General features: G+C 34.6%; 3 protein-coding genes across 3 annotated transcripts in view; all 3 read left to right on the top strand.

Annotated features, from left to right (window-relative positions):
* Positions 1-61: 61 nt before the first annotated feature.
* LOC107029785 (L-type lectin-domain containing receptor kinase S.4-like) lies at positions 62-2,794 on the top strand. The gene has a single exon (XM_015231230.2). The coding sequence runs from the start codon at positions 610-612 to the stop codon at positions 2,653-2,655; it is 2,046 nt and encodes a 681-aa protein (XP_015086716.1). The 5' UTR covers positions 62-609; the 3' UTR covers positions 2,656-2,794.
* Positions 2,795-7,560: 4,766 nt separating this feature from the next.
* On the top strand, positions 7,561-9,830 carry LOC107030631 (L-type lectin-domain containing receptor kinase IV.1-like). The gene has a single exon (XM_015231895.2). The coding sequence runs from the start codon at positions 7,590-7,592 to the stop codon at positions 9,594-9,596; it is 2,007 nt and encodes a 668-aa protein (XP_015087381.1). The 5' UTR covers positions 7,561-7,589; the 3' UTR covers positions 9,597-9,830.
* A 1,854-nt stretch (positions 9,831-11,684) lies between these two features.
* LOC107029928 (pre-mRNA-splicing factor ATP-dependent RNA helicase DEAH1-like) overlaps positions 11,685-14,586 on the top strand; it is a 15,305-nt gene continuing 12,403 nt past the window's right edge. The window contains exon 1 of the mRNA XM_027911728.1: positions 11,685-13,929. Within this exon, the coding sequence (XP_027767529.1) occupies positions 11,685-13,929 (2,245 nt within the window). The remainder of the gene's footprint in view (positions 13,930-14,586) is intronic.

Here is a 14,586-nt window from a genome sequence, read left to right as displayed (position 1 = left end):
TATATATATATATATATATATATATATATTATACTAAAATAAACAAAAGATAGCCACCATGATAGTGCTTGCAAGTCCAAAGACAATAATACATATTTTCTAAGGAATAAATGTCACTCTCCTTGTTTGCCTTGATTGTATTTTTTCTGTAACATTTCTCTTATACACCAACAGTACATTTTTTTTCAACTAAAAAGTACAACAATCTTGCTTCAAAATTCTCAAATCTTGTATACATTTCAGTCCAAATCTCACTAGATAAAATCTTGAAATCTGACCTGAGAATCTTGAAAAACAAAAAATACCCTTTAAAAATGGTGTTCTTCTTGTTTATGTAACAATTTTTCTGAGACCCCAAAAGTGTGCTTTTCATTATAAAGCATCAATCTTTACTACTAATTGCTGAAATCTTCAGTACCCTTGAAAAAATCTTGAAATTTAATCTTGAAAATATAGCTTTACAAGTGGTGCTCTTCTTGTTTGGCTTGGCTGTGTTTCTGTAACATTTCTCTCAAACCCCCCCAAAAGTGCTTTTTTCATTATAAAGCAACAATCTTTACAACAAATCTTGAAACTTGGCCTGAAAATCTTGAAAACCCCCTTTTGGAAATGGTTAATAGTTGTCTTGTACTACTCTGTTCATTCATTTCCTTTTCAATCCTAGCTTCATCTCAGCAACTTGATGGCTTCATTTATACAAGATTCAATGAACCAAACAATAACATTACCTTAAGTGGAAGTGCTGAGATTAGCCAAAATGGATTCATTCAACTAACTAATGAAACAAGTAGATTAATGGGGCATGCTTTCTATTCTTCACCTTTTCAGTTCAAGAACTCAACAAATGGCACTGCTTTTTCATTTTCAACATCTTTTGCTCTTGCTATAGTCCCTGAATATCCAAAACTTGGTGGTCATGGACTTGCTTTTACTATTTCTCAGTCTAATGATTTCAGCACAGCACTTCCAAGTCAGTATCTTGGCTTACTAAATGCTACTGATGTTGGTAATTTCTCAAATTACATATTTGCTGTTGAATTTGATACAGTACAAGATTTTGAGTTTGGGGATATTAATGATAATCATGTTGGTATAAACATTAATAGTTTAAGGTCTAATATGTCTGCTAAAGCATCTTACTTTGATGATGATTTGGTAAAACAAGATCTGAATCTCAAATGTGGTAAAGTTATATTGGCATGGGTTGATTATGATTCTGTTACAAACTTGGTTAATGTTACACTTTCAAGATTTGCTACAAAACCAAAGTTGCCACTTTTCTCTTATCATATAGATCTCTCTCCATTTTTCAAAGAAAATATGTATGTTGGTTTTTCTGCTTCAACTGGTTTGCTTGCAAGTTCACATTATGTTTTTGGTTGGAGCTTTAAGTTGAATGGCGAAGCGAAATTTCTAGACTTGGATTTACTTCCATCATTGCCTGGTCTCAAGAAGAAGCACACTGGCGTAATTGTAGCTATCTCGGTTATAGTAGTTGTTTTGGTTTTGATTGGTATATTAGTCGCTATTTATTTAGTTAGGAGATTCAAGAATGCTGATGTTATAGAGTCTTGGGAGCTTGAGGTTGGTCCTCATAGATACTCTTATGAAGAACTTAAGCAAGCTACTAGAAGTTTTAAGGATAGTGAGCTTCTTGGGTTTGGGGGATTTGGTAAAGTTTACAAGGGTGTTTTACAAAGTTCGAATATGGAAATAGCTGTGAAGCGTATTTCACATGAATCTAAACAAGGCTTACGCGAATTTGTGTCTGAAATATCTAGCATTGGAAGACTCCGTCATAGGAATTTGGTTCAATTAGTAGGTTGGTGTAGACGTCGTGGTGACCTTTTACTTGTGTATGATTTTATGCCAAATGGAAGTTTGGACAATTTCTTGTTTGAAAAACCTAGAATGTTGTTGACATGGGAGCAAAGGTTCAAAATCATCAAAGGGGTTGCTTCTGGTTTACTATACTTACATGAAGGTTATGAACAAGTTGTGGTGCATCGAGACGTTAAGGCTAGTAATGTGCTACTAGATGGAGAGTTAAATGGCAGGCTTGGAGATTTTGGACTAGCAAGATTATATGAGCACGGATCAAACCCGGGCACGACTAGGGTGGTAGGCACATTGGGGTACCTTGCACCAGAATTACCAAGAACAGGACGAGCTACTGAAAAATCCGATGTTTTTGCCTTTGGTGCGTTGTTGCTTGAAGTGGTATGTGGACGTAGACCGATTGATTCAAAGGTGAGGCCTGAGGAATTAGTTCTAGTGGACATGGTGTGGAACAAATGGAGAGAAGGGAAAATTCTTGATGTTATAGACAAGAGATTGAAAGGTGAGTTCAATGAAAGTGAAGTTGTGATGGTCTTGAAATTAGGATTAATGTGTTCAAACAATGAGGCGTCGTCTCGACCTAGCATGAGACAAGTGATGAGTTACTTGGAAGGTGAAGCTGATATACCTGATGCTCCAATGGCTCCTGGTGATTATAATGGAGGATTTGGATTCGAAGAAAACGAATGTATGCATTCTTTAGCATCTTCAAGAGGACATACATCATGTTTGGCTAATGGAAATGTTGATGGTACATTTGTTTCTGTTTCTACTGCACCACTTTCATGTTTATTTACTGATGAGTTACCTAGGTAGTGATTGTGAAGTTGTGTGCAGATTTTTTTGAGTTTTCAGGAACATTTTCTTGATGAACACTACTTTAAAGTTCCAAGTTATGAAAGTTTAACCAATGTTTTTGGTCAAGGAATATAGAAAAAATTATTGTGTTTGGTAAGAAGGAAAATGTTTGCTCGAAAAATAAGTGATTTTCTTACTCATTTTGATAAGTAACTACAGTATTGTTCGAAAAATATTTTATATATAATATAGACAAACACCTTAGGGGGTGAGGTGGGGCGTAGGGGGTACTGTGGATGCAAAATGGAAGGAGCGGATTAATATGTAATGTCACATATAAAACTTGTGTTTTTCGCTTCTTTTTAGAAAAGTCATTTTCCTTATTTTTAGGAAAGTTTCCGAGATAATCTAACAAAAACACGTAAATCACTACATGATGTATCAATTGAATACATCACTATATGCAGTGTATCGATTGAATACATTTCTATATGCAATGTATCAGTCGAATACATCCCTATATGTGTTGTATAAGGATGTTAAGCGATGTATCTAGAATTGAGACGAAATTTATTGAAATATTTTGGGGTGTATCTGGATTCAAAAAAATTTAAGAATTTTTGGTAATTTGAAAAAAAAAATAATGATGGAATATAATTAGCTCTTAATATGATATTTGTGTAATTAGTTCTTCCCTCTTTTTCTTCTTTCTTCTTTTTTTTTTATTTTTTATTTTTTATGTTAAATGGTGTTTTGTATTGTTACTATGGGATGACAAATGATTCGTGTTGGTGAGATGCAACGCAAAAGTTGTAGAAATGAGAAAGATCAGTTTTTGAGGCATGGTATATCTATTTATATTTCATTTATATATGAGTATATCTTTCATGTATATTTCCTTTGTATATGTGTATATCTTTTATATATACCCATGTATCTCTGATATATCATATATATGTATATACCAGAAAAATTACATAAGTAGGTAAACGTCTCATATATATTTATAATACATCACTATAGTTTGAAAGATATATATAATAATTTATAGCTATAGTTAGGATTTTGTTGTTATTTTCTCTCTCTCTAACATCTCTCCCTCGTCTCTCTCCTCGCTCCCCGCCTCTCTCCTCTCCTCACTCCCTTCTTCTCTCTCTTTCGCCCTCTCTCTCTCTCCTTCCTCTATAAAAATACCAATCAATTATACTAGTATAAATGATAACAAATTAATAATTAATTATACAAATACAAATAATAAGTGTCAATTATACATATCCTTTTCAGTAATAAAAAATCGAAATACATATATATTCACTGATACAACATCAATTGAATACAACATTGATACAATTATACTTATTGATACAATTTATTCATTTATATACATAAACTAATTGCAAATATACAAATTTTGTATATACAATATATATATATATATATATATACTATTTATGAGATAAAGTTACTTACCTTAGTACAAGATATGATAATTTATACAAAGCATCACTTTTATAGTCCTAATAGATTATCCCCTCGTAACTCGTTTAGGTTTAGAAATTAAATATTTTTCATCTAAAAATAGATCGATATGCTAGCAAGATGATATCATTCCTAAAGTTTATAAAAATAATAAATTCAAACATTATGGACATTTTGTGACTCATTTTTGTCATTGTACCGCAAATTTTGAAAAAAAAAAATAAAAATATTGTAATGTGTGCAACTTATTAGGAGGAAAAGTAGTTAGAAATTCAATGGCGGAATTAGGAATTCAGCCAAGGATATATAACTTTTTTTCTCAATTGTGAACTTTTAATAATGAGTAAATATATACACATAATAATAGATAATATTTAACCTTTATACGCCATATAATTTTTAAGCGAATATAATATTAAGCTAAGATGACTATGCCCATGGTTATAATTAGAGGAGGACCCACCCCTCTAGGTGAGGTGCATGTGCACTCGATAATTTTAGAAAAAATCATGTATATATATGTATATCTATTTTAAGAAACTGATATATATTAGAATATGATAAACGCTGTACTCATGAAAAACATAAAAGTTCTATTGTGTTACTAGTACAAGCTACAGAATCCACCCATCATACCTAGGTTTAAATTTAGATAGAGTGTTATATTGATCCACCTAAAATCTTCAAATCTCATTCCATTAAAATTGACTGATATATAAATTATAAGGTCATATCATCGTGAAATTCAACTTGATTATCTCAATTGTTTCCCCCCATATTTAATATACAAACTACACTATCTTGATTGATTGGATTTTTTTATGAATGAAAAACAAGACTAATTCATATTCTTATAAAGTAATTTCATTTAAAGAATAAAACACTTAATCTTCATTTTATAGACTTAAATTTTTGGTTAGTATATTGGTGAAAGAATCACAACCATTTAAGTATACATTCTAAGGTCCAAACTTTCAATTATAAATATAACTACTAAACTATTATTTTTATCCTAAAATAGGTGGAGGTGTTTGATTGGACATTTTGTTAAAGAGAAATAAGATAATCTTGAATCTGTTGACCTAAGACGAGTATGAAAAATCTCTATGCTATAAACTACTCTCTCCGTCTATTTTTATTTGTCTTCTGTATTCAAAATAAATGTTCATTTTTTAAAGTCTAGTTTGACAAACAAGATTTACCATTTTATACTTACTTTATCCTTATTATTAAGTATTGTTCATTTTAAAACATTTAGACAACTTGCAAAAAACAGGGGGTAGTACATGAAAATTATTATTTTATTTATTATTTCTTATGGGATGTATCAATTTAAACACGAACAAGTAAAATAAATGAAGGGAATATTTAGTTAAGCGTTAAAATGAGGAAATTAAAATTAATTATTATTAAAAATATAAAAAAAGTGACATTCTTTTATGATTATCTAAAAAGCAAAATCATATCACATAAATTAAAACCAAGGAAGGAGTATACCTATATTAAATCCACACTGGAGGCAGAAGTGGATAAAATTTATTATTTATGAACTTTTACATCAATTTTATATATAATAATAATTAAATTCAGAATCGAATAATTTTAAATATTTAACAAATTTTATACAAGTTAATTGTAATGTGAACATATAGGTTACAAGCTAGATCTCCTCTATCCAAAAGTTTTAATTGCCAACATAAATGAATTCATAGGTAAAAAGCTAGTTCTACTACATAAAATAAAGTATGATAACATTAATGCAATATAAATTAAATTTCTTGCAACTTGCCAACATTATTTTGCAGATTCCTTTTAAAAAGGGTAATCAATTGGTATCTACTAACATCTTGCACTATATCTGTTGAGTAGTTGCTATCATCAATTTATAATTTATTGTAATTTTAATGAGGAAATTACCTAGTTTGGTAATCCATATCTAATTATTTAGATATTAATTTTTACTACATTTGGTAAAATGACATTTTAAGAAAAGGTCTCTAGTTGAAAATATAGACCTTTCCTCTTATATGAATCCAAATTTTAGTACATCATGTATGATGAGTCAACTTGGTAGATGACTTTTTTGTATTACCGACCAAGGATGTGACGTGCAGTGATGAAGTCAGAGTTTTTATTAAGACGTTTAAAATATAAACAGGTAAATACACGAACAATATAGACCATTCCTTTCATGTATGATCTATGATGAAACAACTTGGATGACTTTTTGGAATACTTGGGATGACTTTGGCATATAGTAGCACCTGGTGTCTGGTTATGGTTGTTAGGTTTGAAAGAATAAAGGGCATCATGTGAAAGTTTATCAATATAAATCATATCAGACGATAAATCAATAACAAAGAAAAATATATTAAAAGTATATTATTAATATAATTTGATCAACCAATCTATATATTACAAAATTAATATTAATTTAGCATAATTATGTTGGGAGAAGATCTCCCTCTAAACAAAATTCTTAAATGTGGACAGCCTGAATGTTACTGTATTTTTTGTATAAGAAAGTGTTCAATTTATAGAGTTTCAAATTTTCGCAGAGAACTATTGTAAAAAATAAAAATAATTATGGTAATGACTTGACTTTTTTTCAAGAGAGAATTAATTCAAATATGAGAAGAAAAGGCTTATATACATAAATGTGTCATTTAACTTGATTCATTTCACATTTATGTTCTTCAACTTTGGATGTGTACAAGTATACACTTAAACTTGTCTAAAGTTGAACAAGTAGACACATAATCCTATGTGACATAATACACGTAGAACTTCACATAACATGTCAATTGTCATGTAGCACACCATGTAGAACGTGTGTTTATTTATTCAACTATATACAAGTTTAATTAAGTTTCTACTTGTACACACCTAAAAAGAGGGCATGAATTTAAATGAGGTCAAGTCAATGACACGTTTAGAATTATGTCATTAGAAAATCAGGGTAAAACCCTAATGATATTGATAGGATAGATAGGACTCCTCCACCCTTAAGAAAATCGACGGACTAAGTCGATATAAAGAACCCGAGGGAAAACCTACCCAATCCATTTCTTTTTAACTTTTTAAATAAAATCGACGGAAGTCCGTCCTTAAAATATCTATTACATTTTTTCTTTTATTGAAACTGACAGACTCCCTCGATTGTCCCTCGGTTTTAACCGACCCAAGTCAAACCAATAATGTATAGTCGGTCGATTTTCCTCAAAAAACTGAAGGAATCTGTCGGTTTCGATCCTCGATTTTTGCCCTAATTACTTATTAGTAGTTAATGGGCCTTACTCGGCGCGAACCCAGATTAGCCAGGGCCCAATGTGGATATCGTACACCGGAATGGAAAACCTAAAATCAAAATAATAATTTTGGATTACTATAGACATATAGCCTTGTACATTTTGTCATTTATTGATTTTCTCATTTTGTGCCTCACCATATTTTCCCAAACAACAATATTCCCAATGTTCTTCAATCTTTTCATACTAGTAGCTCTCTTCTTACTTGATTTTTCACCTGCTTCTTGTGAAGTTGATGCATTCATTTTCAATGGATTTCAATCAGCTAATCTTAGCTTGGATGGCATAGCACAGTTCAAATCTAATGATCTTTTGTTGTTAACAAATTCTGGAACACAAAATCAGGGCCATGCTTTCTATCCAAATCCAATTCATTTCAAGAATTCATCAAATGGTACTGTATTTTCTTTCTCCACAACTTTTGTGTTCGCGATAAGGTCTGATTATGGAAATTTGAGTGGTCATGGACTAGCTTTCGTTATCGCGCCACACAAAGGACTTCAGGGGTCTTTGGCAAATCACTATCTTGGTCTTTTCAACTCTAGTAATAATGGGAATACATCAAACCATGTCGTTGGAGTTGAGCTCGATACAATCTATAGCGAGGATTTTGGTGATATCAATGACAATCATGTTGGAATTGATATAAATGGATTGAGGTCTGTAGCAATTCACACAGCAGGTTATTTTGATGATACTGATTTGTTTCATAACTTGACTTTAATTAGTGGCCAGGAAATGCAAGTTTGGATTGATTACGATGGGAGGACTAAGCAAATGGATGTAACAGTAGCTCAATTACATATGGAAAAACCAGTTAGACCACTTTTGGCTTTGAAATATGATCTTTCGTCGATTCTTGATCAGACTATGTATGTTGGTTTTTCATCGTCAACAGGTTCAGTCCCAACGCATCATTATATCTTGGGATGGAGCTTCAAGACAAATGGGAAAGCTCAAGAACTCTCGCTACTTCCTAAGCTTCCTCGTCTTGGGACTAAAGGGAAATCAAGATTTGTAACGATTGGTTTGCCTATAATCTCGTTGGTTTCACTTGTTGCAGCTGTCTTAGCGGTGGTTTATTATGTAAGAAAGAAGAAGTATGAAGAAATTCATGAAGATTGGGAACGCGAGTATAGACTACAAAGGTTTAAGTATAAAGAATTGTACATTGCTACTAAGGGATTCAGAGAAAAGGAGCTATTGGGAGCTGGAGGATTTGGTAAAGTTTATAAAGGAGTGATGCCTACCACCAAACTTGAGATAGCTGTAAAGAAGATATCTCATGAATCGAGACAAGGGATGAAGGAATTTGTTTCGGAGATTGTAAGCATTGGTCGTATGCAACACAGGAATGTAGTACCACTTTTGGGTTATTGCAGGCGAAAAGGGGAGTTGATTTTGATTTACGAATACATGTCAAATGGAAGTCTAGACAAGTATTTATACGATCAACCAAGATACACCCTCGATTGGAACCAAAGATTCAGAGTCATTAGAGGTGTAGCCTCGGGATTATTTTTCCTACACGAAGAATGTGATCACGTAGTGGTTCATAGAGACGTTAAGGCCAGTAATGTCTTGTTAGATGGTGAACTAAATGGCAGGTTAGGAGATTTTGGACTCGCTAGGCTGTATGGTCATGGGACCGATCCTCAGTCGACTCGTGTTGTTGGTACTCTTGGTTACCTTGCACCAGAACATACTAGAACTGGCAAGGCAACACCTAGTAGTGATGTATTTTCATTTGGGGCATTTCTGCTTGAAGTTGCATGTGGTAGGAGGCCGATACAGCCAAGACAAGACGGTGATGATCTGATTTTGGTCGATTGGGTGTTCTCGTGTTGGAATAGGGGTAATATTCTTGATGCTGCTGATCCGAACATAGGCATTGAGTTTGTTCCAGGGCAAGTGGAGTTGGTCTTAAAGTTAGGCTTGTTCTGTTCTCATTCAGAGCCCTCGTGTAGGCCAACCATGCGACAAATCTTGTTGTTCTTGGATGGTGTTGTGGCCTTACCAGAGTTATCAGAACTCGGTGTTTCATCAGCTAACCTAACATTTGAACATCGCGGAGGTTTTGATGATTTTGTCAAGTCGTATCCATCTTCTTTGGGCTATGCATATTCCGGCTCTCCATCTGTAACAGACTCCTTTCTCTCTGGTGGCCGGTGATTACTAATGTATTGAACCTGGTAAACATAATCTTGTTTTGGTGGATTATGTACTGATAAATTAGATTTAATCTACGCATGAAGCGTGTTATAGAACAGTTTCATAACATTAAAATGATTCAGGCTTTGATAGTACAGTTTACAATGGAACAATACACAGAGTTAAGTGATTTCCTGCACTTATTTTTCTTTCATTTGTTATGTTTTCACCTATCCAATCAATAGCCGTTTATGACTGATCACTCGCCATTAACTCGGTTTTTGTGTCATAATCATTATATAGAAGAGATGGCCGAGTGATTTAAGGCGTACTATTGGTTAATAGGAATCAAGTTATTCATTGGAATCAATTCATTGTGATGAAGACTCTATATTTGGCTTCCTCAGATGTTGAATGTTTAATGAGTTCATGACGACTTTATATGTTGACAATGACAAACTGCAACCACAAAGCACTCTTTGACTGTTATCACCTAGTTTTCTATCTCATTCCGATGGGGGATTTGCCTAAGCTATCATAGATATCCCTCGTCTTCAGAAGCTTGTCAGTCTACTAGTCCTACTTTTTTACTAGCCAAGTACGTTGAAATTCTTTTTGATATGGGTGGCAGTGTGATTCGGTCTCAGGCCTCTGTCTGTTCTGATATCATGTTGAAGTGTATGACAATCTTAATTATCTAAAAATTTAAGTTGTTAGAGAGAACACATTTTTATTAATTAATTGTATTCTCAGCTGACATCACCCTAACCACAGTGCTGTTATATACATCCACACACATGAAGTGCACCTATATGCAAAATTTCTACTGTTAATTAGGTTTTAATGATTCATTGTAAAATCATTTTGCAAGAGGACCCTGAAAAGAAGTGGCAAAAATATCAAATTTAGATGCCAAAGCTAGTAATATTTTGTTGAATTTGCTGTGAAGGGAAATATTTTGGTAGGAAAATTTTGGTGGTTAATCTGACGTATTTTAAGCTCTTTAAGTAGGACACAAAGAAAGTATACATTAGTGGTAATTGTGTCTATGGTCCGCCTCAAAATGATCATTTTTTTGGGCTAAACCCCCGTTTTGTCGATTTTCTTGTGTCATAGTGTATGGATTTTTGATGATCTGAAATTTCAACGTTATTTTTGTCAAAATTTTTCATAGACGTCTGTTAAGACCTTATCTATGGGGGTTTACTTGTTCTGGGTCATTATGGAGTATAGTACACGAAAAATCGGCAAAATAGAGGGTTTGTCTGCTCTAAGGCTCGTTTGATCTTAAAAATGGGTCGTTTTGATACTGATGACCAACTGACTCCATAGCTAAGTTTTTAACCGGCGTCTACGAAAAATTTTGGCAAAAATGACGTTTGAATTCCGAATCACAGAAAATTCATGGACCATATCACACGTAGAACCGGCAAAATGGAGGGTTTACCTTCTCTGGGGCTCGTTTGACCTTAAAAGTGGATCGTTTTGGTTATGGTGACCAACTAGCTCCATAGTTAAGTTCTTAACATACGACCACGAAAAATTTTGACAAAAATAACGTTGGAATTCGGGATTACCAAAAATTCATGGACTATAACATATTGAAAAATCGACAAAATGGGGAATTTACCTACTCTGGGCTCGTTGACCTGGAAAATTGGCCGTTTTGGCCGTGGTGACTAACTATCTCCACAGCTAAGTTCTTAATGGACTTCCACGAAAAATTATCAAAAAATGACGTCAGAATTCCAGATCACCAAAAATTCATGGAGACATGGACTATAGCACACGAACTTTGGCTGGATTAATATAACACTCTAGCTAGAGTTAAGGGCATATATGCTCTAGTTTTGAATGGCAGGGACATCAATGTCCCAAAAATATAACGAGTATATCTGCATACCATTTACAATAGTTCGGGGTATATTTGTTAATTTTTTTTATATTATGTTTTAATTTTCTACCCAGATTTTTTTTTAATAAAAACCTTACGTGTCAAATATATTTGGAAAGTTGTTACAAACCGTTTTGTTATAAGATTAAAAATAATGACACTCCCAATCCAAGTAGGATTCTAATTTCGATACTGATATCTATATAAACCTAACAATGACTATTCTGATTCTTTACTATTCTCCGCTAGCAAATTCACCGGAATCAATGGCGTTTAGTCCCGATGCTAATGCTGAAAGTAATTCTATGCCCTGTAAAAAGAAGTTCAGGAAGAGGATTGTTGAGGCCGAGGACGATGAAGTTAGACGAGTTAGAGGACGATCTTCTAATGACAATTCTGATTCAGAAGAAGAGATTCTTCGGGATCAGAGAGATAGAGACGAATTGGAACGACATATCAGAGAGCGAGATGCTGCCAGGACTAGAAAAATCGCGGAGCCAAAATTATCAATAAAGGAGGAAGAAGAACAGGCAAACGACATTGGAACATTAAGGAAAAATTCGAGACGAGAATACTTGAAGAAAAGGGAGAAGAAGATTCTAGATGAGCTTAAAGACGAAATTGAAGACGAGCAATACTTGTTTAAGGGAGTGAATTTCACTGAAGCAGAGAAACGCGAGTTAACACATAAGCAAAAGATTATTGAACTTGTATCAAAAGATATTGATTGTGTGAACGAGTACAGAATGCCTGATTCGTATGATCAGGAAGGCGGTGTAGATCAGAATAAGAGATTCTCCGTGGCTTTGCAGATTGACAGGGATTCAGATACTACGAGAGCAGAACAAAACGTGTGGGAAGAACATCAAATTGGAAAGCAGAGATCCGAGGAGTATCAATTTGTGTTCGAAGACCAAATTGAGTTCATTCAGGAATCAATGATGGAAGGTGTTAATGTTGATCAAGAGCTTCCAATTGAGTCGATACAAAAATCAGCTCTCGAAAAACTTCAGGAGGATAGGAAGAGTCTACCGATTTATTCCTATAGGGAGGATCTGCTCCAAGCTATAAATGATCATCAGGTTCTTGTTATTGTTGGGGAAACGGGCTCCGGGAAGACCACTCAAATACCACAGTATCTACACGAGGCGGGATATACCAAACGTGGGAAGATTGGATGTACTCAACCACGTCGAGTTGCAGCTATGAGTGTTGCTGCACGCGTTTCTCATGAAATGGGAATCAAACTTGGCAATGAGGTTGGATACTCTATACGTTTCGAGGACTGCACATCTGAAAAAACGACTCTGAAATATATGACCGATGGGATGTTGCTACGAGAATTTCTTGGTGAGCCTGATCTAGCTAGCTATAGTGTCATTATGATTGACGAGGCTCATGAAAGGACGCTTTCCACTGACATTTTGTTTGGCTTAGTTAAGGATGTAGCCCGATTTCGACCTGATCTGAAGTTGCTTATATCAAGTGCTACTCTAGATGCAGAGAAGTTCAGTGATTATTTTGATTGTGCTCCGATTTTTAAAATTCCTGGAAGGCGGTTTTCAGTTGAGATACACTATACGAAAGCTCCAGAGGCGGATTACATGGATGCAGCAGTAGTGACTGCTCTTCAAATCCATGTAACTCAACCACCTGGTGATATATTAATCTTTTTGACAGGGCAGGAGGAGATTGAAGCTGCGGAGGAGATCATTAAGCACCGGATAAGGGGTCTAGGTTCAAAAATCGCTGAGCTGATCATTTGCCCGATATATGCAAACCTGCCAACAGAATTACAAGCCAAGATATTTGAGCCTACTCCTGAAGGGGCTCGTAAAGTTGTCCTTGCTACAAATATTGCTGAAACATCATTGACAATCGATGGGATTAAATATGTCATTGATCCAGGATTTGCTAAGATGAAGTCTTACAACCCTCGAACGGGTATGGAGTCATTACAAGTCACTCCTATATCTAAGGCCTCTGCCAACCAACGAGCTGGTCGGTCTGGTAGAACAGGTCCTGGAAAATGCTTTCGATTATACACTGCACATAACTACATGAATGATTTGGCTGACAACACAGTCCCGGAAATACAAAGAACCAACCTTGCAAATGTTGTGTTGTCTCTCAAGAGCCATGGGATTGTCGAATTATTGAATTTTGACTTCATGGACCCTCCACCATCAGAAGCTTTACTTAAAGCACTCGAACTTCTCTTTGCCCTCGGTGCCCTTAATAAGCTTGGAGAGTTAACAACAATCGGTAGAAGAATGGCAGAGTTTCCTCTAGATCCCATGCTGTCCAAGACGATCGTTACCTCTGACAAATACAAGTGTTCAGATGAAATTATAAGTATTGCTGCAATGCTTTCTGTGGAAAATTCAATCTTTTATAGGCCAAAGGACAAACAAGTCCACGCTGACAATGCACGTTTGAATTTTCATACAGGCAACGTGGATCCCACCAAGACAAGTCAGCCTAAAACCAAATATCTAACAAAGTGCGGAAGTAATGACAATTCAACAACAATTCCTATTATGAAACCAAGTCATATTAATTGAATTCCCAAAACCAGGTTGTCACGTGCACAAGCCTCTAATGTAAATATTAGAATTGAAATAAAATAGGAGTCTAAAATGAAGTTGTCTTTCAAGTAAAAACAAAATCATAAACTGGAGTAGGAAAGTTCGCTGAGATGACAAGCAGCTACCTCACAATCCTCCACAAGATGCCTCGGAAACGAAAAGAATGACAGGTATCACGAAGATCCAGGCTCGTATCCTACAAAAATTTGTAGAAGCAAGGGGTGAGTACCAAACCACGCGGTACCCAACAAGCAAACCTCTAAACACAAGTTAAGTGAACAAAATACGGGCACTTCTTACACCATATCTAAACCTCCACGCTACAGTCTAATAGTTTACAGTTTACCAAACACACAACTCAATAACCACACTCTATCAGTTTACACATTCTCAATAACAACTCAATATTCAACAGTCACAAGCTTCACAGAGAAACACTCACAAGATCAACAAAACACATGTTCAAGTTCATCAATAATAAAATGTGTAATGCCATGAGATGCAATGTCAAGTATAGTGATGCATGTCT

Source organism: Solanum pennellii, chromosome 9 (genome assembly GCF_001406875.1).
Source record: "Solanum pennellii chromosome 9, SPENNV200".
NCBI classification, from domain to species: Eukaryota; Viridiplantae; Streptophyta; class Magnoliopsida; order Solanales; family Solanaceae; genus Solanum; species Solanum pennellii.
The sequence above is the reverse complement of the archived record's forward strand: the minus strand, read 5'-3'. Positions and strand labels throughout refer to the sequence as shown.

Excerpts from the sequence above, each read along its gene's own strand:
- LOC107030631 (XM_015231895.2), top strand. The coding sequence starts at position 7,590 with ATGTTCTTCAATCTTTTCATACTAGTAGCTCTCTTCTTACTTGATTTT.
- LOC107029785 (XM_015231230.2), top strand. The coding sequence starts at position 610 with ATGGTTAATAGTTGTCTTGTACTACTCTGTTCATTCATTTCCTTTTCA.